The sequence below is a fragment of the Rhamphochromis sp. 'chilingali' genome, assembly GCF_963969265.1.
Source record: "Rhamphochromis sp. 'chilingali' genome assembly, chromosome: 18".
NCBI classification, from domain to species: Eukaryota; Metazoa; Chordata; class Actinopteri; order Cichliformes; family Cichlidae; genus Rhamphochromis; species Rhamphochromis sp. 'chilingali'.
The window spans coordinates 11507179-11531181 of NC_137945.1; the positions used below are offsets into that span (position 1 = coordinate 11507179).

General features: G+C 38.4%; 2 protein-coding genes across 2 annotated transcripts; one reads left to right on the top strand and one right to left on the bottom strand.

Annotated features, from left to right (window-relative positions):
* Positions 1 to 772: 772 nt before the first annotated feature.
* Positions 773 to 11022, bottom strand: LOC308385406 (ADP-ribosyl cyclase/cyclic ADP-ribose hydrolase 1-like). Its single transcript, XM_080864266.1, has 11 exons — positions 10920 to 11022; positions 7311 to 7483; positions 6845 to 6957; positions 6607 to 6730; positions 5064 to 5190; positions 4806 to 4941; positions 2612 to 2694; positions 2407 to 2480; positions 2237 to 2329; positions 1750 to 1836; positions 773 to 1541 (listed from the first exon to the last, which is right to left on the bottom strand). Exons 3-11 carry the CDS (start codon positions 6942 to 6944, stop codon positions 1442 to 1444), a joined length of 924 nt encoding a protein of 307 aa, XP_080720392.1. The 5' UTR covers positions 6945 to 6957; positions 7311 to 7483; positions 10920 to 11022; the 3' UTR covers positions 773 to 1441.
* A 971-nt stretch (positions 11023 to 11993) lies between these two features.
* impa2 (inositol monophosphatase 2) lies at positions 11994 to 21205 on the top strand. The gene is made up of 9 exons (XM_080864274.1): positions 11994 to 12078; positions 12397 to 12514; positions 14363 to 14496; positions 15997 to 16101; positions 16349 to 16394; positions 16581 to 16689; positions 16877 to 16985; positions 17701 to 17852; positions 20437 to 21205. Exons 2-9 carry the CDS (start codon positions 12452 to 12454, stop codon positions 20553 to 20555), a joined length of 837 nt encoding a protein of 278 aa, XP_080720400.1. The 5' UTR covers positions 11994 to 12078; positions 12397 to 12451; the 3' UTR covers positions 20556 to 21205.
* Positions 21206 to 24003: the final 2798 nt, after the last annotated feature.

Consider the following 24003-nt stretch of genomic DNA (forward strand, 5'->3'; position numbering starts at 1 on the left):
CCCGAGAACTGCTGCTATCTTGATATTTTCTGTTTTTCCGATCACTCTGTGTAATCTCTAGAGGTGTTTGTGTGCTAAACTTCCAGTGGATCAGGAGTTCCCTAAATACTCAGACTACCACTACTACTAGTCTGTCACCATGCCTAAATGCTTAGAATTACTACCATGTGATCTGCCTTGCTATATAGATTTAAACAGCAGCTGGGGTTGGTATTCATTCCTCCTTATTGAACAATTAAATTAAAGCGTAGCTGCAGCACTAAATGCATGAACCTCTTATGGGCATTCAGTGTGAAACTAATTCAAAATGCACAAAAAGGAGGTTAATAAGGACGTTCATAGCAGCAGTTAAATGTCAATCATCTGCTGTAAGATGGTTATGGGCTCTAGTTTAGATGTCACAGAATAAGTGATACTTATAAACATGTTGAGAAATGCCAATGACCTTTGAGTACAAAGAAGGAAATTCAAAGGAAATGTTTAAGAATGCAGAAAACCTCTTTGTCATCCCTGTTGTGGGCGTATTGGCAGACATGAATTGCCTACTGAAATTCTACCTTGGAGCACACATAAAGTGATGATAAATGCAATTATATGTTAAACTGTGGATGTATACTCATATGAACGACAAGTATAGCCTTGGCAGCTTCCTGTGACACAACAAAACAAATCACAAAACTCATGTTAATGGGTGTTTAATGAACACTGAGCACACTACACAGGCAAAATGCTAATAATGAAACCACAATTAAACAGTGCAATAACTTCATAGATTTTTATATTTTCTTTGTGATCCCTTAAAGATAGATGCACAGAATGGTGTTTCTGAGATTACAATGCTGAGGCACCCTGAGTCAAAAAAGAGGTTATTGGACCCAGTTAAATCAAATATGCTTTTTTTTCTATGCTGTGAATATCTGGCCACATACAGGTCATCATCATGTGTCTTGTTTTAAGACAGAGCTCTAGTTTTCAGTTAAATTAACACAACCCTGACAGTAAAACAGGAAATCTTGTCTTCAGAAAGCACACTAACCCTGCTAATTAAATGGCATCAGTACAGTTCAGAGGACAGAGGACTGGAGCACAGTCAGCAATGCTGTGATTAATTTGCAGCTTTTAATTCAACAAATGTACAAACATTTCTCACAGCAGTACTGACAGATGAGTCTGTTTGCAGCATTAAAGGCTGTAAAATTATCAGTTCCTCCTCTCCATGATGAGAAGCACCTGTTTCAGCTGCATTTTGCTTGCAGATTTGTGGGGATCAGTGAAGTGTAGTGGGTACGCAAAAGACACACATGCACACTGCATTTTATTCAAGTTAGATTTTTGAGAAGCCTGTATTATCTAAGAATGACAGTGTTTACAGTATTCATTGTTCCTTGTTTTGCACTCTGGATTTACTTTGAAAGATATAGATTTTACAGCAGTCTGTGATTTAATTAGACGTAAGGCCGTTTCTGTTTAACAAAGTGTTTGCACAGGTCTGGCAGGATGAGTGTTGCGGGTTTCGGATGCATTGCAAGACCATCAAGGTCCTGTGAAGAAAAAAGACCTGTTACTGATTGATGGTTTCATAAAAGTGTTTCCTGTTAAGGCATGGGTCTCTGTGTAAAAAAGGAGCAGTAAAACACACTTGATGACTAACAACTGTCACATGATGTGATGCTTTGATCTAAGACCACTATTCCAGATTCATAATTAACTTTGATGTCATGAAACTTCCAAACACTGAACATTACGTACTGGTCATTGTCTGTACAGGTCCAGTGAAAGCCTCTGGATCGGAGGATTTGGATCAGGTCTACAATGGATCCTTGACTACATGACTCTCTGTCAAAGAAAAAAACAACAACACAAACCTCTCAGGCCCACTGCAACTTTCTGATAGGTTGCTATTCACAAGCTTTAAAGGATAACAATGTCCCTAAGCAGTAAATCATATCAGTAATTTGCCAAACATAAAGACAACCTTTGGGCTGTCACGCCCTGAAAAATAGTTATTCTCTCATTTAAGTTCAACTGTGTTGCTGTTATACAACTGCATGATAATATATTCGGATCACTGAACTATAGTGAGGTCATAAATGATGGGTAACTGAGGGTTTCAAGCTTTATAACATGTCATTCTATCATCATAGCAGTTAAGGTGCTAATTAATGGAATTTGGACAATGTGAACTCATCAGTAGTTACTTTTTTAAAACACAAGAATATCCTTTTATTATCCTCACATATGGGGTCCGTCTAGACTGGTCACCACCTTAATGTTGACATAATTCACCCTTTGTGGATCCAGACTGTCCAGTTCAACACTTCCAAACATGCTGCATGAGAAAAAAGATTGATTTAATATGTAGTTCAGAACCTGCACCAACCTACTGAATTATTCATTATTTCTTACCTTTTCCTATTGAAGGCATTAACAATAGATCCATTCAGTAAGATAGTAATGTTGCCACACGCCATCTCTGCAAACTAGCAAATGGATGAGGAAAATCACAGAAGAGCATTAAAGCACTACCGGTTTTGGAAAGGTAGATGATAAATAACACAGCTGTTTGCAGAACAGAGATGGAGCCATTCCAGAGTTTGGATATTAAACTCACATTTTGTGAAGCTTGCCTCCACAGGGAATAGACCGGATGACTTCGACAGGCCGACCACTCCGGACAAGAGCTGAAATCAAAACCTGTGTCAAATTCACAAGTGTCATTACTTGAGATATGAGATATTCAAGAAAGACATGTGCTGTGTTGACATGCAAGAAGACTAGTTATATAAGAAAAGTCTTAAAAGTTCTGCAAAACGTTTGGGAACACAGCTGCAGCTGTCTGAGTTATAATGCTTTTGCTGAATCCCGTTGCTACCAAACAATCTTTCTTAATTTGTTATCATTCAATCCACGTAGCGATGTTTAAAGCAAGAGTTTGATACCACTCTTATGCTTGTGTGGAAATTATGAATCTACACCCAGCAGTTTGCTAGCTTTGTTTATCTAAAAGTGTAAAGTGAAATAGCTAAACAGGAATATGGGTGCCAGACACATTTCATAAAGGGGCTATGAAAGCAGGGAATACAAATTCACCGTCTGGAGAGGCTGAGACTGGGAATCAAACCTTGAAGCTACCAACTTCAACACCTCACTGGCTGCTTTATTACATACACCTGTTCAGCTCATTAATGCAAATCTAATCAGCCAATCACATGCTGCCCATCGTGCTGCCAGCAGCCACCATCTCAAACTGGCTTCTTGGACTCAACAATGAGTTCACTGTACTCAAATGGCCTCCACAGTCACCAGATTTCAGTCCAATAGCGCATCTTTGTGTTGTGGTGAAGAGGGAGATTTGCATCATGACTGTGCAGCTGACAAATGTGCAGTAACTTTGTGATGCTATCATCATAGCACGGACTTTGAACAAGCGGTTATTCATCCGCTTTTGAAAAAGCACAGTGCTGACCCATCACCTCGCTCAGAATTTTATATTGATAAATTTGCCTTTTATCTCCAGAACCAGCTTAGAGTGGCTGTAACTAAACATAATGTTTTAGATACATGTTAATTAACATCACATGCACTTTACTCATACAGCTCTAAGAAATAGCTTTTCCTAGAGTTTGAAATAAAATTTAATTACATAACGACACATTTGAAAATTCTGTTTTTGTACTGTTGGATCTTTTGCTACCGTTGACACAGCTGATCATGGTCTCCTGATTGAGAGACTAAAAACTTGGGTGGGAATCTGCTTTTCAGTTTGTGTCATCTTCTGTCACTTTATCTTGCGGTGTGCCCAAAGGTTAGGTCCTCAGGCCCATCTTATTTGCCTTGTCTATGCTTTCACTTGGACACATCGTCAATACCTTTGAAGCCATCTCATACTACTTTTTTTATACAGATGATATCCAGTTGCAAATGTCATTCAAACCCCAGAATATAGCTGCCCTTTATGACTGCATTAATGTTAGAAAGACGTGGATGGCAGCCAAGTATCTGTCCTTCTTATCTGTGCCCATGCAATTTCACTTTCAGTTCTTCTAACTGCCAGAAATGTTGCTTTTGATCGGGTAGTCAGCTTTGATAAGCATCTTGACCGTCACTGCCCATCTTAAACACAGTGCTCTAAAAAAGATTTTGCCAGGAAGGGTCCCGATTCGCATATTTGTCATACTTACGTTTCAGATAATAAATGAATAAGGGGGCACTTTTCACAACACTGCATGAATTGCGAGAATTGCAATCAAGCATTTGTGATAAAGGAATTTTGGTCCACTCTTCTTTGCAGAATTGTTTAAATTCAGCACATTGGAGGATTTTCCAGTATATGCTTGTATTTTTTGTTTTGCTTGTTGGTTTTTGCTGGTGTGTTTGACTTATGCTGTTGCGTAACTCAAATGTGATTGAACTTCAAGGTGCCAACTGATGGCCAGAAATCCTCCTTTAGGATTGTCTGATGGAGAGGATGGAGCCTCGCTCCATCACACCACCACCACAAAGCTTGACCATTGGTATGATGATCTTTTTATGAATTGTTGTTCAATAATATATAGTGAGAGAAAATTCTAATATTAATATGTATGTAAAATTCAAGTATTTACTTGATTTTTTTTTTTTAATTTACTTGGACCAATTTAATGCAGCGGCACCAAACCTTGGGGAGGTCAAAGCCTTTTATGTCTCTGATCATTTTTCTCGTGAAAATAATTAAATTACACAATCGGAAATGATTTCTCTCTTGTTGAAACAAAACAAAATAAAAAATACAATACAACACAAAAAAACAAAACACAAACATCTACCAGAATCCTCTTCTTGGCCACACCAGATGAGATCGTTGAACATGTAGCCAACCAGCGTGTCTTCCAGTGTCCAGAAGTGACGAAAAACTGCAGCATAGCTGTGCATCAGTGTCCTGGTTTTGCTCCAGAAGAGGAACTAAGAAAAAAAGGTAAATACAAAGCAGGTTAACAAAAAGACTAGACTTTAAAGTAGCATAATTATATTAATATAAATAAAAAAATGTATATATAAGGCACAAAAATGCCAACACAGCTCACATTATCACAGGGCCAGATTTGTGGCATTGCGTTAAACATGTGAAAATAATCCTCGACGGTCACATTGCAAGAAGGATGACTGATAACGGCCTCCTCAAACTGCCTCCAGATCTCCTCACAGTCATACCTACACATAAAAAACAGAATATGACTTTAAGCTTTTTTTTGAGATGTGTGGCTTTTAAAGGGACAGTTCGCTGAAAGTCAAAGTCTTTTTTATTATTGGCCTGTCGTGCTATTTTTTTCAGTATACATGAATTCGGCATGAACTGCACAGCTTTAGAGATATTGGCTGTATATCTGTCACAGATCTTTGTTCAGTCTTCCTCCCCTCACCCCCAACCGGTCGTGGCAGATGGCCACCCCTCTGTGAGCCTGGTTGAGCCAGAGGTTTCCTCCTGTTAAAAGGGAGTTTTTCCTTCCCACAGTTGCCAACGTAGGCTCGTTGTTGGGGTTTTCTCTGTTTTCTCTGTTATTGTAGGGTCTTTACCTTACAATATAAGTCATGTCGAATTGTTGTAGTGATTTGGCAATATATAAATAAAGTTGAACTGAACTGAACTGAAATGTAGGAAGTCTCTTGAATACAGTGGAACTAAATGGCACTTTCCTTGTAAACTTGGGTGCATTAATATGGCAAACAACTGTATGATTAAGCAATAATGAAAATAACAGCCTTTGATGGATCTATGTCATGATTTGGGGGAAAAAGGAGTCTTATTTGGATTCACCTGTACATTTTAAATCATTTGTTGACATTCAACTCCTGCATACCTTTGGAATAACTAAATGCAAAGTTTTATTACTTATGTGGGATTCTTTTTGAAATGAACAAAAGAAGGAAGGAAGGAGAGCCAGCAGTTACTGTGGCTGTTCCTTTATTCACAAGGGTTCATCAGGAAGCTCTGCCTTGTTGATTTGGTGAAATTTTTACACAGATGTTCTTCCTGACACAACCACAGATAGATTAGTTTTTCCTCCTGGGATTAAACGAGGATGTTTTGCTTGTTAGTTAACTGTGTAAACGGTTACACTATGAAATTACACAATGAACAAAATGCAAACAAAAATTCAGTAACAGTGCTTTACACTGCTAAAGTGTAATCCATGTGCCTCAGCCTTTTAAATCTGCCATGAATAGAGTCAATAGCGATTGGTTTTTGTATACTTTAAGTAAGCAGTGAAACATATTAGAAATTCCCATGAAATTTCTTTGCAAAGCACGTATATGGCCTTTGTCTCAGCTTCTTTCATCCTTTCTAGAAAAGTCAAACCGATAAAAAGAAAGGAACTCACTAAACATCATTTATTGAACGCCACATCAAAACTTCCCTTCATTTGTACTTGAGCGCTAGCCTCATAATGTGCTGTCGATGACAGCCCAAACTCTTTTGCTCTGGCCTTTAGGAGCAAATCAGAACTTTCAAGCTCTGAGGCTTGACTCAAATCACAGATAAGTTGTGAATTTATGACAAATCTGCAAACGGATTCCCAATCAAGACTGGAAATGTTATGACATGACAACAGATGAGTCCACATTTACCTTAAGCTGGGGTTAACTAGTGTGGTGTAAGTGTAACACCTCCCAACCACAATGTGTTTAATGTTGGGGGTTGTCCCGAGCTGTGCTCTGAGTTGACTCGGACAGAAGTGAAGCGTAATAAAACCTTTGAAATGGAGAAAGAGATAAAAGAAAAGAGGGTGTAATCTATCAAATTTCGGAGCAGCACATTTAAAGGAAGACAGAAAAAAATGTAGGAATATCAGAAAGAATTGCTTACAAATTATGATGCTGGTTATTGCAAAGGACACAGATGTTTTTGTGACAGTGACAACTTGCTGTGCTTCAGTGCTCTTCAGTAGAGATTCGTGTTTATACATTTTTATTTTCCACCTATAGAAGAGTCAAAATAAATAAATAAATAACTTATATCACCTTTGATGCAAATCAACCTCACATAAATAGTTCTATGGTAAATTATATTGTGTCATGCACAAAACAGCTTCCTCAAATCTTAGACAACAGTTATATCAGTGGATCAAACTGAGCAGCACACTGACAAAAGTAAGTCAAGCACTGACTCACCATAGATTAAATTTCTAAGAAACAAGATAGCTCATGTTAAGGCAACTCTAAATCTATATATTTAAATATCACACACAGTAAGATCATCACCTACAGGCTGTAGCGACAATCTTAAAACCTTGTGTGAATAAAAATGAAAAAGTGTAGAAATGCTCACTTACTTCTTTCATTGCATAAATTCAAACTGCAACAAATGGCTCCATGGCTGTGATGCTGTTGGTTGGCTCCGGTCGGATTTTTGCCAACTGGAGTCAGAATGTATCCTCTTTCCACAACATGCTCAAAAGCCTGGTCTTAATGGGTCGGCAGCACATCCCATCTACAATTGAGAACCCTTTTTTAAAAAAAAAAATAGAGATGTGCATGTGTTTTTTTTCCTTCCAGGCTCCTCTTGTGAAGAGTAGATCCACATGACTCTTATTATAGTGGCGTTAGGAATCTTGATAAACACAGAGTGCAGTGTTCTCTGTGGCATGGCTCCCCTGAGCTAGAGGGAAAAATATGTTGCTGTTTATGTCATTGGACATATGTGAACTTAGTTGTAAGGGTTTAAATAAGCTTTTATCAAAATAAGCCTGACGTAAGAAGTGAAAATAACTGTCAAATAGCCAGATGGGTGAAACTTTTCTGGCAAACAGATACAGAATAAGAAGCTTTATTAATTTTCGGAAACTTTGATCTCTCATGAGTGTGCAGTTAGATGTCTATGGGGTGTAACATGATTTTATTGCAACATAAACATCTGACGCGTCTCACTGGATAGTGCAACAGTTATGAAACATGGGAACATTGCAAATAGTGAAAATCTACTGCAATGTAACAGTTTTGCAGTTTACTACTAAAAAAATTAAACGAATAAATCATGCAGAACCTAAGGATAAAATAGTGTTTAAGTTTGTTGCAATGCTGCTACTTTTATGAATGTAACATAACTTTATTGCCTGGTTTTGTTACTGATTCATGATACTTACAGTTTGAGTACTTTACAGTTTTTATTAGGCCTCTTGGTCTGACTGAAGAAGGAATGTAAAGTATGTGGTTAGTTTTCCATTTCTGGCAGTAACACCCACTTTACTCCAGACTGAAATATCTCAACAACTATTCCCCGACTTTACCTTTATGAGTCAGACATCTGCCACTTCACTTGCCAGCTACTTGGATGGACTGACATGAAATATGCTGCAGTGTCCAGGTTTTTTCATTTACTTACTTTGCGGTTTTTTTGCTAACTGGAAAATTCCACCAGCTAAACACGAACATGACTGTCATCATGAGCCCAAACTAGCCCAAGTTACTGTTGTACCCATTTAAGTTTGGAACCATTGTTCCAGTTTTATTTGAGGAACTGATACATTTCACTTCTGTTCCCATACTGTTAGCCAAAGTGACATAGTTAATATTAAAACCATAAATACATGGTGTAAAAGTCTTGAGCCATCACCCATTACTTAATATTTTTCTTCCAGGAACCCAAACTTTAATGTATTTTTTTCTAAAGTGTAGCCATAGTTCTATTTCTGAAGGTTCTTAAGTTCTTCTTTGGACATTAGTTGCTTTTTAATTGTCAGCCCAGTCCTTTTAAAGTTTTTTAAGCCAATTAACACTGAACCATGAGTGATTCAAGCACGAAAAAGGTACCTAACGTGAAAGGTGCCTGCAAACATCCCATTTAAAATTTATCTTTAGGCACTTTGTTATGTGCAGCTTTTTTTTTTAGTTGGATATACAAATAAACGCCATAGTGGAGGCATAAAGTAATATTTTTGCAACAGTATTGTGAGCCCCAAAGAGCTACTAGCAGAAAACATGGCTCATCTTTGCATGGTTTTCTCAGTGTGTGCTTAAAAAATTGAGGAAAGTGAACAAGTGGAAGACAAAAGAAGAGATTTCAGGCCTAAAAACCATCTACAGTAGATAAACACTATCTGTAAGTCGTACTCTTAAGAAATAAGAAAAAACCCAGCAAAGACCTAACGCATGACTTGAGAGATGCATCTGGCCTTTCTGCTGAAGGCTCATCAGAAATGGTCCCAGTGACACCATGACAATAGTCCCAAACACACTGCCAGTGCAGTAAAAGCGTATCTGGGTAGAAGTGATGGATTGGCCTCCCCAGAGTCCCAGTGTCGACATTACTGAATCATGGAAAAGAACAAAAGAAACTGCAGAAATATTCCTGAATACTATTTAAAGAAATTACAAAATAGCTTGCCTAGAAGAGAAAGGCTGTTTCGAAGAATAAAGGTGGTCATATCAAAAACTGACTTTCAGCTTGTTACAACATTGTTTCACTGATTTTTAAATGACCTGTTTGCTATTAATATTGTCAAATACATGAACAGTCTTAATGGTAATCTTCTTGTCTTGTACACCGAACGATGTGAGAACTTCCAACAGTGACACACACTGATTCTGTTTAACGTTAATATATGCAGCATCCACAGAAAATATGTAGAGAGCTGGAAAGTATAATGCATCCCTAACTGTTGCCAGACATTCACATTAACTGCTTTAAGAAAATGATGATTTTCAATTTCTGAGGAAAGGGTCACTTAAGGTTAAATCTTTAAGACAGTATGAATGAGGTTGTGCCCTTGTGCCTCTCGAGCTAATTGCACTGTTAGCACTCTGCACGTGACTGCTTGAGCTTAATGATCCAAAGAAAGAAAAATGCTGAGAAAATGATGCTAAACAAGGCCTAAACCTAATCCAGATGTTAAAGTAAGAGCTGTGAGCTGTGAAAGCTGCAGATAAAGAGCAAGCACTAATTCCATTCCTACATCAAATGTGCCAATATTTCTTGAAGCTTGCTAAAATAAAAGCAGACCAAAATAAATATTATTAAATACAGACTACTTCCTTCTGTGCTGCATTTAAAACAGAATACAAAGCAGAATAATCCAAAATCTCTTACATAGATATAGAAAGTTGATTAAATTACCATATTTTATGCCATGTTTTGGAAGAATTAACATTTTAAAACTGCGCTCTCATCAACTTGATGTGGGTTGTAGATTCTGTAACAACTCACAGAAATATGTCGGTAACAGTTATTTGCATGCAGACAGTCAGTCTAGCGATAGCTCAAGAGACCACAATTTGTATTCTCACTGCAATCCACTCCCCCCAATGAGGACGGTATTATTTGGCAATTTCTTGCCCTCTTGAGGTAAGGCGCTCCTATCTGAGAATGTGAGTTAGTGTATGGAAATTAGCTGTGGGCTAGAGAGGAACCAGTGCTATAAGGAGACATTATCAGCTGAGTAATTTACTGGCTGACAGGGTGCAAGGGTTGAAGTGTTAACCTGTGTCGAGATGAAGTGTCACCAAGCATGACGCTGAAGTCTAATTTGATCTGTGTTTGCTGCTCTCTTCAGCAGCGGACCTACGGGATGTCCTATTAAGTATGCTCTTCTTCTTCTCTCTTTGTGTGTGAAACTGAGACTCAAGACGCACACCCTGGACTTCCGAAAGCGCTTTAACAAGGTGGCTACTGCAAGCATAGTTACAAAACTTTGTGAGATGCAGATAAGCAGGCATTTCCTTGGATGTATGAGGCTGCCAATTGTTTTGGATAAGTAAAGCTGTTTCTCAAGTTTGAATGAGAGGAATTGCATGCAGATGTTCACCTTAAGCTTTTCAGGCCAGACTAAACAGAATCTGATGTGGACCATTAAATGTAATTCACAATTAGAATTTGCATGCAGCTGAAAAACAAAACAACAACAACAAACAATTAAAAAAAAAACCTTAATGTTTGAGGAGTTTACCTTTCCTCATGAGAGAAAGTGCTCTTGCTGCTTGCTGCGTCACTTAGAGTGTTGCTGCTGCCACCTTCTGGCATAAAAGGGCGCTAAATATTTATTGGCTGTGATCGATACTAAGAGTGTAACACCACGTCAGACTTTCAGAATAGTATATAGTCAAATTTTCTGCTTTAATGTATTTCGCAGATATTTCCAAAGATCTAGGTCCAGCACCTGACCAAATGGTGTTCAGACAACCTGTTCCCAAACACCAGCAAGACTAAGGAGGTCATTACAGACACATGTTGTGTCCGGAAAGAGACAACATGCTCCTGTCTGTCCTCAGACACAGGCAGGAGGTGGAACAGGCGAACAACACTAAGTTCCTGAACATTCACATCACAGCTGACCTGACCTAGCCTTACATTAATATTGCATATACTGTTTCCCTATTATGTGATATTATTTATTGTATGTTTGTGTGTTGTAAATGCTGTCTGATTTAAGTTGAGAAGTAGTGCAAAGAATTTTGCTATGTGACTCCATAATGACAATAAAGCATTCTGAATCGGTTTACCTCCATTAAAAATACATAAATAGAAAATGAAGCTGGGTATAAGAAATATGATCTCACATCAATTTGGAGTGAAATGACACTATTTCAACTGATTTCTGTCATTTTGCATAGTGAGTTTTATTTCGCGTGAAAGCAAAAGCACCTTGAACTGTGTTCTTCAGATTTAGCAAGTATTCGTTATGCCTTGTTTGCAGTGCTTCATTGCCTTTATACTTTTTAAGCCGGCGAGGTCAGTCTGGGGAATTGTACTTATTTACAGTTAATATTTATTTTACTTTTTTGTCAGTTTGATAAGTTTTCTTTGTCTTCTGAATCTAAAATCGCAAATTTCAGCCATTATTTCTGCCTCTTTTGTTCAAGTTAGAAAGTTGGGTACTCGCAAAGACATTTTCCTTTCTCCAGCAGACCCACTGTTTCCTGTAACAACGCGACTGAAGAAAACACATGACAGCCTTCTAGCCAATGATAGCGAAGATTGTTAAATCAAACGGCACAGATTGACCAATTAGGCTGAGAGTTCGGCTTAGCCCCACCTTTCAGTGGCGAAATGTCATTGCTTAGAAGTCATTCATCTCTAGAAGTGCGTTAAATTAGCTCCCGGAACTGGTATGCTACTATATCTTTTTTACAAACACAAATCAATGTAATGATATTGCGCTGTAGAAAAGCCGTTAAGCGTATGTTTGTCATTAGGTATCATCAGCGTTACCTCCAGTGTACATATCCCTTTTTCTCCCTTTAAAAGCTAGCATAGAGGGCTAATTTATGCTATTTGACAGATTTCATTGCTTCTTCAAATTAACGCAGCTAGCTTTCCAGCAGCTAACTCACGTCATATGTCGGTAATCGCAACGTACCGTCATATGCCGGTATATAATTGCACCTTGCTATTGTAAATGACGAAAGTTGTGCTTCTTCCTACAGCTTTCTTCCGTCCGTATTTCCGTTCTGAATATCGCCTCATCTCCCCTTTATCAGCATGAGTGATCCGTGGCAGGAGTGCATGGATTATTGCATAGAGGTCACTAAACGGGCCGGAAAGGTAAGAGGGCCACGTTACCATTTCAGGACTATTTTTTTTTTCTTCCACCCATGAAAATGTATTAAAAATATTTAAAAAATAATCCATGCACACATTACTAAAACACACGTTTGGCGTTTGTTGAGTCATACATTTCCTGGGACAACATGTAAACCTAGTTGTCAAAAATATTTGAAATGCAATAAAACTCTTGGAAACCTCCCAAGATGCGATTTTTATTTAGTTTCTTGTCCCAACTTATTGATTACCAAACTTCTACTCAAAAATATTAAATTTAATATAAGTTACAAATTCAATTTATTTTATTTCACAGCTTGAATCTTTTTCTGAGAAAACTCTGATTTGCCACCATGTTGCCATACATGTGAAACAAACATTAGAAAGTAAAAAAAAACTAAAGAGGCTATTAAATATAATTTCTGTGGTCCTGAACCATTTTAATCATGCAACTAAAGTATCTCATGATATGTTCCTTTGATGCCTACGGTTGACATATCAATTTTGGATATTTATTAGTTGTTTTTCTTAAATACATAGTGCACCCTTTCTTTAATAATATCATTATCTTACCGTTTTTGAAGCCTAAATTTCCCTCCAATTGTAGAATGATTCAGGAGGTACGACTGATGCTACACTTACTTGATTATGGTTGACAACAGTGTGTATGGAAATGCACTTTGAGTGCAAATAATAACCTCAGTAACATGTCTTTCTTTTTAAAGTGAGATATGCCATTAAGGAGAAACTAGCACATAATCCAAAACAAACAACAAAAAAGCCAAATTGCACGTTACACCCATGACTGTGCAGACAGATATGTAATAAATCACTTCCCACACACTGGCAGTTCAGAAGGTGTATACAGTGTCCACAGTTTTCACGTGATCAGTGTCCCTAATTCAGTATCTGGCCAAATGTGAACTGTGGTCCCAATCGCCCCTGATGCTCCTGAGTGATGCCCTTGAATAATGGCCACACACATTACACTCAAACAATTAGAAAAAATATGATGTTTTTGCAGTAAAGTTATCTCATCCAAAGTGTTATCATTTTATCCTCCTAGGCATTTGTGTGAAATTGTATCATTATTTGTAAATTGTCGAGTTATGCCTAAAAATCGGTTGACCTTGGCTTTTGACCACCAGATTCTTATCTGTTTATTCTTCGACTCTGTTTATGCCAAAATTGAAGAAACTATTCCTGAGAAATGGCTCTTTATGCCTCTGGCCACAGCTGTCCCTAGAAGAGGCATGGAAGAACTTATAACAGTATCATATAAAAATGTACCACAATAACTTTTGACCTCAGATGCATAATGTACAGAGGTCAGCTGTATGTATCGGTGATATAGTTTGGATCATAAATTATTCAGTGTTGGATTTGAAAAAAGAAATAGTTGAATGCAAAGTATTGATGAGCCCAAATAAAATTGGTAGGTACTTGTTAAAAATGCAAATAAAATACTGAGGTAAATGTTTGTTTAAATCAAGCAAAGGTTGAAGAAGCAACCGTGTGGGCGCTTTCATCAAAATCTATTTTACTGCTGCTTACGTATCTCGACATTTGAGCGTAATGTGTGTGTGGGTTGTTTTTATCTTTAATTTTTTTTTGTGTGTTATTCCAATGTATACAGAGGCTTCCATCTGTGAAGAGTCACATTATCCAGACACTAGAAACAATAATTACAGCTCATAAATATATTTGGACTTTGTAGCCTAGACATCTTGTCATCTGTGGCACCAACATATGTTAACACCAACACGTGAAGCTAATTAAAGCAGCAGATGTAGTCAGTCATCCAAGAAATCTTTTGTTTTTTTTCCCCTCTCACTTTTGTGTTTCTGCCAGATGATCTGCGAGGCGCTCCAAAAGGACATCGCTGTCATGCACAAGAGCTCAGCGGTTGACCTGGTGACCGAGACGGACCAGAAAGTGGAACAGCTCATTATATCTTCCATCAGGGAAAAGTACCCAACGCACAGGTACTCTACTTCATTAGAAAACATGGACATGAGAGAGGGTATGTGAGCTGATTGGTCTAAGAACATGGTGAGAAGTATGCATGATTTATTATGGTTTAACGATTTTCCATCTAGTAGGGGTGGGAGATATTACCTCAAAAGTATATTATGATATTATAAGGAAATTTCCATTAATGATATTTGTGAGGAAAAAATTGCTGAATGTTTTATCAGTAATTGCAGCTTATGGCCAGCAGCATATATTAGTACAAAGGAACGAAGGGCATGTTTCATCCTTTCTCTCCAATAAGCTGCTGTCACTGATTACAGACTACCTTATTCCAAGTGTGAGTCTAATGAAACAAGGTGCCAGCAGTAGCAGCAGCATTAATGGTGACACAGCATTATATCAAACACATCCTCAGTAGTGTTTTCCCTGGAAATTTTAAGTAAAAACGTATAAAATAACTGCTTACCTTTTTAATTTAACAATAACAGAAGTGACCTAACCTTGTAAGTCTTCAGGAGCTGCTTGATATTGTCACATTATATTTTCTATGTGGGTGTTTGTATCTTGGGCCTTACAGCTTTTTAACCAACTGCTTACGCTACCACGTAACCACATCAATAATTTCCATCCACCATTTACTTTTCCTGTCATATGGAGTTTAACTAGTGAGTGCTATAATAATGCTCTGTGAGGGCCTTTTTATTTGTGTGGGTTTTTTTGCCTCTAGTGGTAAACACACTGATGTTCCCTCTTTTAGCAGGGACAATTTCCAGGCATGTTTTTATTTTTTTAAAGTCCTGTATTTTCTTTGAGGTTGTTGAAGTAGTTCCCTTTTTAGGTACTAAGTTGTTATAGGAGGCTGACATGCTGCTCTTGCTCTCAGACATGGCTAGGCTTATCTTGTTGTTATCCATGCTGGGGAACGTATGGTGTTGCTATCCTTGATTAAGCAATATGACATGTTTTTTTTTTAAATAAGTAAAAACACAAACGAACAAATGTATGCCAGTATTATTGTGAATATAGCACAGCCCTACCATCCAATCTTAACTGGAATGCGACCTCTATTTTTACGCTAGTAGTATTAAAACGGAGGTCACATTTGTTACATGTAGTCCCTAATAACACTAGTCCCCTAATAACATGATACCTGCAAATATTAAGAAAAAAGATATTTATTGGTTGGTTGGTTTGTTTACTTTGCTTGCTTAAGACTTTGTTCTACCAAGTCTTAAATTACTGCTACCAGCATATGAAATGTTTATACATGTAAAGATTTCCAAGAGAAATTGAAACACAAGAACTCAGGAAAAAATTCCAGGGTTCCGTAATGTTGCTACAGCCTTGTGTCCAGCGTGGTGGAAATCTAATATCACATATTCTGGTTGGAAAGAAAACAGAGCAAGTGTCAAGTGCAGCGTTATTACTTTACAGCTGAGGTACCTGATAGACGATGCATAGAATTATCATACTCTTATTTTCACTTCTTCTCTCTTTTTTTCACTTTGAAGCTTTATAGGCGAGGAGTCCGTAGCAGCAGGCGCCCCCAGCGCCCTCTCTGACAGTCCCACTTGGATTATCGACCCTATCGATGGCACCACCAACTTTGTTCACAGGTAGCACGGTCTGCGATTAAATGTTGTAAAAATCTCTGCGTTACAGTTCTAGCTCTGTTTTTATCTTTGTTGCTCTTCAACTATTTTTATCTTTTAATTAGATTCTTTCTTGGATTGTCCTCTCTGTCAGGGATAATTAGACAACGCTGATGAAACTGAACCGATAATGGAAAAGGATTCCTCTGAGTTTAAACCTGAAGGGAGTTCCATAATTGAATGCTTTATATTGTAACGTTCTCTTTTGCAGGTTCCCGTTTGTGTCTGTATCAATCGGTTTCACAGTGAAGAAAGAGGTATGCTTTATTGTATGCAAACCACTCATGTGTTTAAACTGTGATGTTTTGATTATGTGAAACATTAACATGATTGCAGACCATTAACCCAGTTAATATCTAAAGATTCTCCTTTTATAAAGCTGCTGTCTTTTAACCAGCCCCACATTAATCGGTGCTGTTTTCTGTGCTGCTGCTTGGTCTCAGATAGAGTTTGGGATTGTCTACAGCTGCATCGAAGATAAAATGTACACAGCACGTAAAGGAAAGGGAGCATTTTGCAATGGAGCCCCAATCAAGGTGTCTGGACAAGAAGGTGAATATTGAGAAGTTGCAATTATAAACAAATCCACCAGATGGAGCTAAAATCCTTTCCCTGTACCGGCAACAGACTGCATTTCTGTTTTTCTCAGAGAGCGCAAACCTGCAGCTGTTTGTATAATGAGTGAATAATGATATTTTATTTATTAGTATACTTGTTTTTTTTTTTGTTTCCTTCCAAGATATTAGTAAATCCTTGGTGCTGACAGAAATGGGCTTCAAGAAGGACGCCGAGCAATTTCAAACAATGATGGCCAACATCAGAAACATCCTCAGCATCCCTGTACATGGGTAAATATGCACTTCAATATGTACAAGCTGTACATCCAGTGTTAGTTTAATAGTACACCAGACACCCCCTGAACAGCTGCTTATTCAGATATACAGAACAGCTGGTGTATTTGTTTACAGTAAAGCCTAATCATTGTAATTAAGAAGTGCATGAAATTGCTACCACAATCTGATCTTATGCAGGTGTTCTCTCTCACAATAACAACAGCAACAACAACAGCAGCAACAGGGCAAAGTGAGAGCTTCCTGTAGCAGCTGTTTCTTATTGCATTACTGCCCCTAAAGGTGGTGAAACATCCTGAAAATGACAGCGGTGTTTGTTTTGATACTTCTTTTATGGATGATTGTGGTCAGTGCTAACCTCGATGACCGATAAGTTTGTTTTCTGTGACTTTTTCACAATGAAAAGCCACCCAACAGAGAGAACCTCATATCATGCCTTGAAATCAAATGAAAAGGGGTTGAATGCCGCACTGAATGTCAGATTCTACCTCTAACATCAAATCTACTAGATAGAGGGGTAACTAGAATGTTGCAAAACTGACTGGATTTTGCTGAAGTGCTATCTCCTACCATTAAAAAAACACATTGCTTATCCTACAAAAATGAAAAAAAAAAAAATCAAGAATTATAACTGCAAATGCACCAAAAAACATACTTAACTCTTAGCAGAGCATCTGGAAGTTGAAAGCAAACATCCCATTTCCATCCACAGAATCCGCTCCCCAGGCAGCGCAGCTGTCAACATGTGTCTGGTAGCGTGCGGATCGGCTGATGCTTACTACCACATGGGCATCCACTGCTGGGACATGGCTGGAGGGGCAGCAGTTGTCAGAGAAGCTGGAGGAGTCATCATGGACATTTCAGGTGAGTCACTGAGACAATGTGTCTCCTTAAACAACACTGAACACTGAAAGGCTGCTGAGTCACTGGATGAAATGAAAAATGGAAGGATTGCTGTAGGAGTTTGCTGTACAGAACAAAGCAGCAAGAATGGGCTGCTGTTCTCCAAGTGCAAACACAACAGAAGTTATTGTTTATGAATAATTTATGGTCAATAGTTCTTGTTATTGGTTTTTATCCTTCTTGCTGCTTATAAATGCCCCATGAAACACAGCAAGAGATGAGGAAAGGTTTGCTCCTGGCTTTGCACTTGATACAGAGAATTTTGATCTTAAATTAGGACGTAACTGCTACCCTGACATTTAGTGTGTTAAGGAAGCTGGAGTTTCTCTAGTTTCACAACTGCAATGCTCCTAAGAGTAGGCACAGTCTTGAGTTATGAAGCTGTTTATTTAAAAAGTGCTGTGACAGAAAGCATGTAGTTGGTGGAGCAAGTTTCTAAGTTACTTACTGTTCAGAGTCCCATTTATTTATTTAGTTTTTGATTAGCTGAAGGTCTTTTCAAATGCGACCCTTTTACTGTAAAATCTGAAAATGAGTAAGGTGCTTGGATCTTGTATATACATCAATAACATCCTCACCATCTATTTTTCTCTTGAGCTTATTAGTGTGTTATCTTTGTCACCAGCTTGCATCTTTGATTGGGTGGAGCAGTAAGTCAGATTACTGGCAAACATACAATATGTGTGTATTTGTGTTTAGACAGTAGTGTGTCATGAGTAATAATTGGGGAGGAAAAAAACGATTATTATTATTACCCGTGCCTCTGTGTGTGTGTGTGTGTGTGTGTGTGTGTGTGTGTGTGTGTGTGTGTGTGTGTGTGTGTATATACACACACACACTGAAAATCTTGTTAGCTACACCAACAGAAGTGGCTCATTAACGTAAATGCCTAATCAGTCAATTACATGGCATAAAACCAGTGCATTTAGACATGTAGACATGATAAAGACAACTTGCTGAAGCTCATTCGGAGCATCAGAATGGGGAAGAAAGGTGACTTAAGTGACTTTGAATGTGGTTATTAGTGGCAGACAGGCTGATAAAGGATTTCAGAAATGGCTGATCTGCTGAGATTTTCATTTGCAACTATCTCTCGGGTTCCCAACTTGTCGCTGCGGGCGGTCTTTATCCTTCTAGTTCGGGTTCAGAGTCCTGGGAGCTTGAGGGTCCTGCACAGTATCTTTTCTGTTCCTAGGACTGCGCTCTTCTGGACAGAAATCTCAGATGTTATTCCTGGCATCTGATGGAGCCACTCGCCCAATTTGGGCATAACTGCCCCGAGTGCTCCGATTGGGGCAGTTACGGGTACCACTGTTGCTCCCATCCTCCTCATGTTCCTTCTTCCTGATGTTGCTATCACTTATTATAGCTACTTCTAACACTACAGCCATCTTCCTCTGCTTGTACACCACTACTATGTCCGGTTGGTTAGCCATCACCAGTTTGTCTGTGTTTATCTGGAAGTCCCTCAGATGGTCATTCTCAACCACCCCGGCGAGCGTGTCCTATTTTGACCTCAGAACTTCCAGGCCATCCTCTGTAAAGATGTTCCTGTATACTATACCGGCCTCTTGGTTATGCCATTCCATATAGGCTCTGCCTGCTACCATCTTACACCCTGCTGTTATGTGTCAAATTGTCTCATAGGGTCTTGATTGGTGTGGTAAACCCCAGGCTCTACTGATCTTAGTGCTTAGCGCTTGGTCCTGTACTGCTGTTATTAGTGCGTCTGTGCTGTTTTTCAATCCAGCTTTGTCCACCTATTGGTAGGATATCTCAATATCAGCCACTTCTTCTATTTGCTGGTGGTTTAATCCGTGCAAATAGATGGCTCCTCTTCTTCCTCCTCTTCTTTCTTGGGTTTCTGCTGCTTGAGGTATTCACCAAGCATGTGATCAGTTGTGGCCTGATGTGTTCCTGATGTATTCATGGATTTTTGTTGTCTCTCAGTTCAACACTGAACTGGAGCTTATCCCAAGGTTGTGGTATTAAGAGAGGTGGGGTTAGACAGCTTGTGTTCAGGACCAACACAAAGAGACGGACAGCAATTCAAGCTCACAGTCACATCTGCGACTAATTTAGAATCTTCAGTTAACCTAACCTGAAAGTCTTTGGACTGTGGGAGGACACCAGAGTACCTGGAGGGAATCTATGAATGAACAGGAAGATGACGCAAACTTCACACAGACACCATCCAGAAATGGATTTGAACCAGGTCCTTTTGGCTTCAAGGCGCCAATGCTAACCACCGCATGGTAGTCTGTAGTCTTCATATCTTTTTGTCCTCCAAAAACCTCCAATTTCCATTTTTATTTTCAATTTAGAAGTTCCTACAAGATAAGATAATGGCCTTTTTTAACATTCAGCTTCAATAACAGCACAGAAAAGCACCTTCAGGGCTATCAGCTGTTACTCCCACACACATTTTTAACATGCACTGCTTAATGCATCGTCAGAAGCAAGTTGATCATTTAACCACGTATACTGTAACATTGAAAGAAAGAAGAGAATGCGACATTAATTTTTACTTGTCTTTTTTTACCAGGTGGACCATTTGATTTGATGTCTCGCAGGCTGATTGTGGCCAGCAGCAGAATGATAGCAGAACGCATTGCAAAGGAGATAACAGAGTTTCACGTTGGCAGGGATGACACTGATGACTAGTTAACTGCTGCACTGCTCTCAGCCTGCTCGGCTCATGTAAACACCCTCAACTATTTTGTACATAGAAGGTCTCAAGCCTGTCTTTGCCTTAAAAACAACAACTGTAAACTTACCTCTGAAGAGCATCTGAGAGAGTTTAACTGTTCAGAGCTTACACTTTCAGCCTCTTTTCTGCTTTTTTTTTTTGTGTGTTTTCACATTTCAGGACTTACCGGTTCAGATACAGACTTTGTATTGCGTTTTAATTTAAACAGATGCGATGGAGTGTATGCCCTTGTTCATATTAGTTTTTATTGTGATGTTTTTAATCACTAAACAGTGTCTTAGTATTTATTTATTCGTGAGAAGATAAAGAAGTCTCATGGTTATTCTTCCTCAACACAGCACTATTAAAACAAATGTAATGTTGAAGTATAAAGTACTTTACTTATACATGAGTAACTATTACATTTTAGAGTCATCACTGGTTTGCACAATGTGTAATGCAAGTATATGTGTACCTACAACTGTACTGTATATCTGCTTTCTTTATCAAGCCAAAGGATAAAGGGTCCTTTTGGCTAAGGAGCAATCCAAGGATGTTTTTCAAAATGTGTGCTTGTTTTATGTGCTTTTGTAAGAATGCAATAAATGCTTTTACTTGCTGTAAAAGCAAATAATATCTCTTACTCAAGACTCTTCTCATTTTTTTGTGGTGCACTGATAAAGTTTTAGAACTGAAGCCCTGCAGACAGGCATCAGCATGCAAGCATGTCACAGCTGTAACCTGAGGAAGGACAATAAATGGCAACAGAACTAAAGAGAACAGAACTTGAATGAATATTTTCTCCTGGGGAAAAAAAAAAAAAAGCTGACAGTGCAAATTATGCATGGCACAATATGGAGGGAGGGCGGGATTCAGTGTCTTGACTTGCCTCTTTTGAAGTGTTTGAATAAACCACAAAAGTTAACATGACAAAATCTGTATAAAGACACCTCACATGTTGCGTTGCCTCAGTCAGACAGTCCTTTTAAAAAATGCTATTCCGCTTTGTAAAAAACTTATATTGCCAATATGTGCCACAGTTGTTCTCTGTACGCATTGTTCGACTCCTAAATACCTGAGCGGCATCTCAACAATGACAAGAATCAGTGATTTGTTGCTTTGACCTCAAGAAAAGATAAATCTATAACTTCCTCTGAAATGCCTCTGAACAAGATCTGAGCGAGTGTTAAATACTAAGAGCTTCAATTTTAAACCATCGTTCTGTTTTTGTGAGTGTGGAAATATTGGCATTCAAAGATACACATTTTCCTTTCTGCTGTAACAAATTCAACAGATGTGATGAAAGACTACTGTCTGCATTTTTTATGGTGTTGTTTTTATATTTATGTGAATGATTAAGCTAGAAAAGAGGAAGGAATTTGATAAATCACTGCAACACTGCACTACTACAGAAACTTTGGAACAAGTGTTCAAGTTTTGACCAGTAGTGTGGCCTTTCTGTATAGACTGAATTAACATACATTTCTATGTAAATTTCCTCCACACACCCATCCATTTTCCAACTGTTTAGACATGTATATGTTTTTTAAAATGTAAATTAATGTGTTTTTGCAAGTGTATGATAAAGAGAGCAAGTCTCCAGTGAGTAGCAGTTCTCTGGGCAAGAATGCCTTGTTGATGCCATAATCCAGAGAATAGCCAGACTGCTTTGAACTGATAGGAAGGCAACAATAAATCAAATAATTACTCATTAAACCAAAGCATACAGAAGAGCGTCTCTGAATGTGCCGTACATTGAACCTTAAAACAGAAAACCAGGATAGATGACACTCCTGACAGCTAAGCTACACTTTGCACAGGCTCTTCCAAACTGGACAACAGAAGATTGGAAAAATGTTCCCTTGTGTGATAAGTTTTGATTTGCTGTGCATCCCTTAGTGCTAACTGAGCATTGTTTAAACATCCCAGGCTATCTGAGTACTGTTGTTGACCTTGTCCATCCCTTTATGACCAGTGTAACCATCTTCTGATGGCTGAAAGAAAATGAAGAAAATGCAATATGTAACAGAGCTCGGATCATCTCAAATGGGTTTCTTGAACATGTCAGTGAGTTCAGTGTACTCAAATGACCTCTTCAGTCACCACATCTTAATCCAGCATTGCACCTCTATGATGTGATGGGACAGGAGATTCCCATCATGGATTTGCAGCCAATAAATCTGCAGCAGCTGTGTGATGCTGTCTGTTTCCAGCACCTTGTTGAACCTGTGCCATGAACAATTTAAGCACGTCTGGAGGCAAAACTACTACTAGCAGAGTGTATCTTATGAAGTGTCTGCATGCACAGTCGTAACTGTGTACACTCCCACCCTCTGCACACCCATTGGACAGGAATTTAAACATTTTCTCTAACATCTGCCTCAACCCTGCTGCCTCAAGGACAGATACAGGACATTTCCTTCCTTTGTGTAGTTATTTTTTTTAACTCTGTTTTTCTTTTGGGATTTTGTAATTATTTTATTGAGGTACATTGTTTTTTTTATTGTTTGGCTGCTCTAACTTCTGATTATTAAAGCATATTTTCATCTTATGGAACTAATGTACTGTTTAACTGCTTAATGTCTTTATTGTAGAGCCAAAATGAAGTCACCGCATGTCTGTTTTCACAAGAATCCAACAGGAAGACAGAAAATTAAAGCACCATTGAAATCGCTTGTTTTAACACAGGTGGTTAAATTGATGTAATGAAGGTCCTGCAGATGTCAACTTGCATGCAGATGCCTCAGTCATGAAGTGAGAAAGGACAATAAATGGCAACAGAACTGAAGCCTGTATGACCATGATAATTATTGTTGTAAGTATTCCTGTGACTGGTCTTTTTGTCATTCATTTGTATTTTATTTATTTATTTATCTACTTTCTAACATTCCCCCACAACCCTGTCTCAATGTGTGTACCTGTTTGTCTTGTTTCCATAGATACCGTGTCTGTCCTAATGTGTCTTGCGCTATTGTTTTTCTCTTTTTGAAAATGTTGGTTTAAGAAAAAAAAAGAAGTTACATTTGAAAAATTCTTATTTTGTGCACATTTACGGTTCCAGCACTAGATATGGACGTTTACTGTCTGGACTTGCTTCCTCTGAAATGTCCTAATAAACCGCAAGAAGGAAAATGGCAGAATGTGTCAAGACACCTCCCATCGTGTGTTGCTTAATGCAGCATGACAGTTATGTGAAGTTACGCTATGTTACTGTGATAACACAAAAAGCTCCCATGCTTGCTCATACGTTATTATGTACAGCTATTATTGCAAAAAGAAGAAAAAACCCACTGTCTGTATCCATTGTCCGGAAAGGCTCCCAAACCCCTCTGTGGCATCCTAAAAGGGCTCTGAATCAGCGATGTGTTGCTTTGACCTAGAAAAATGATAAATCTATAAAATAAAAGCGTGAGCAAGAAAAAT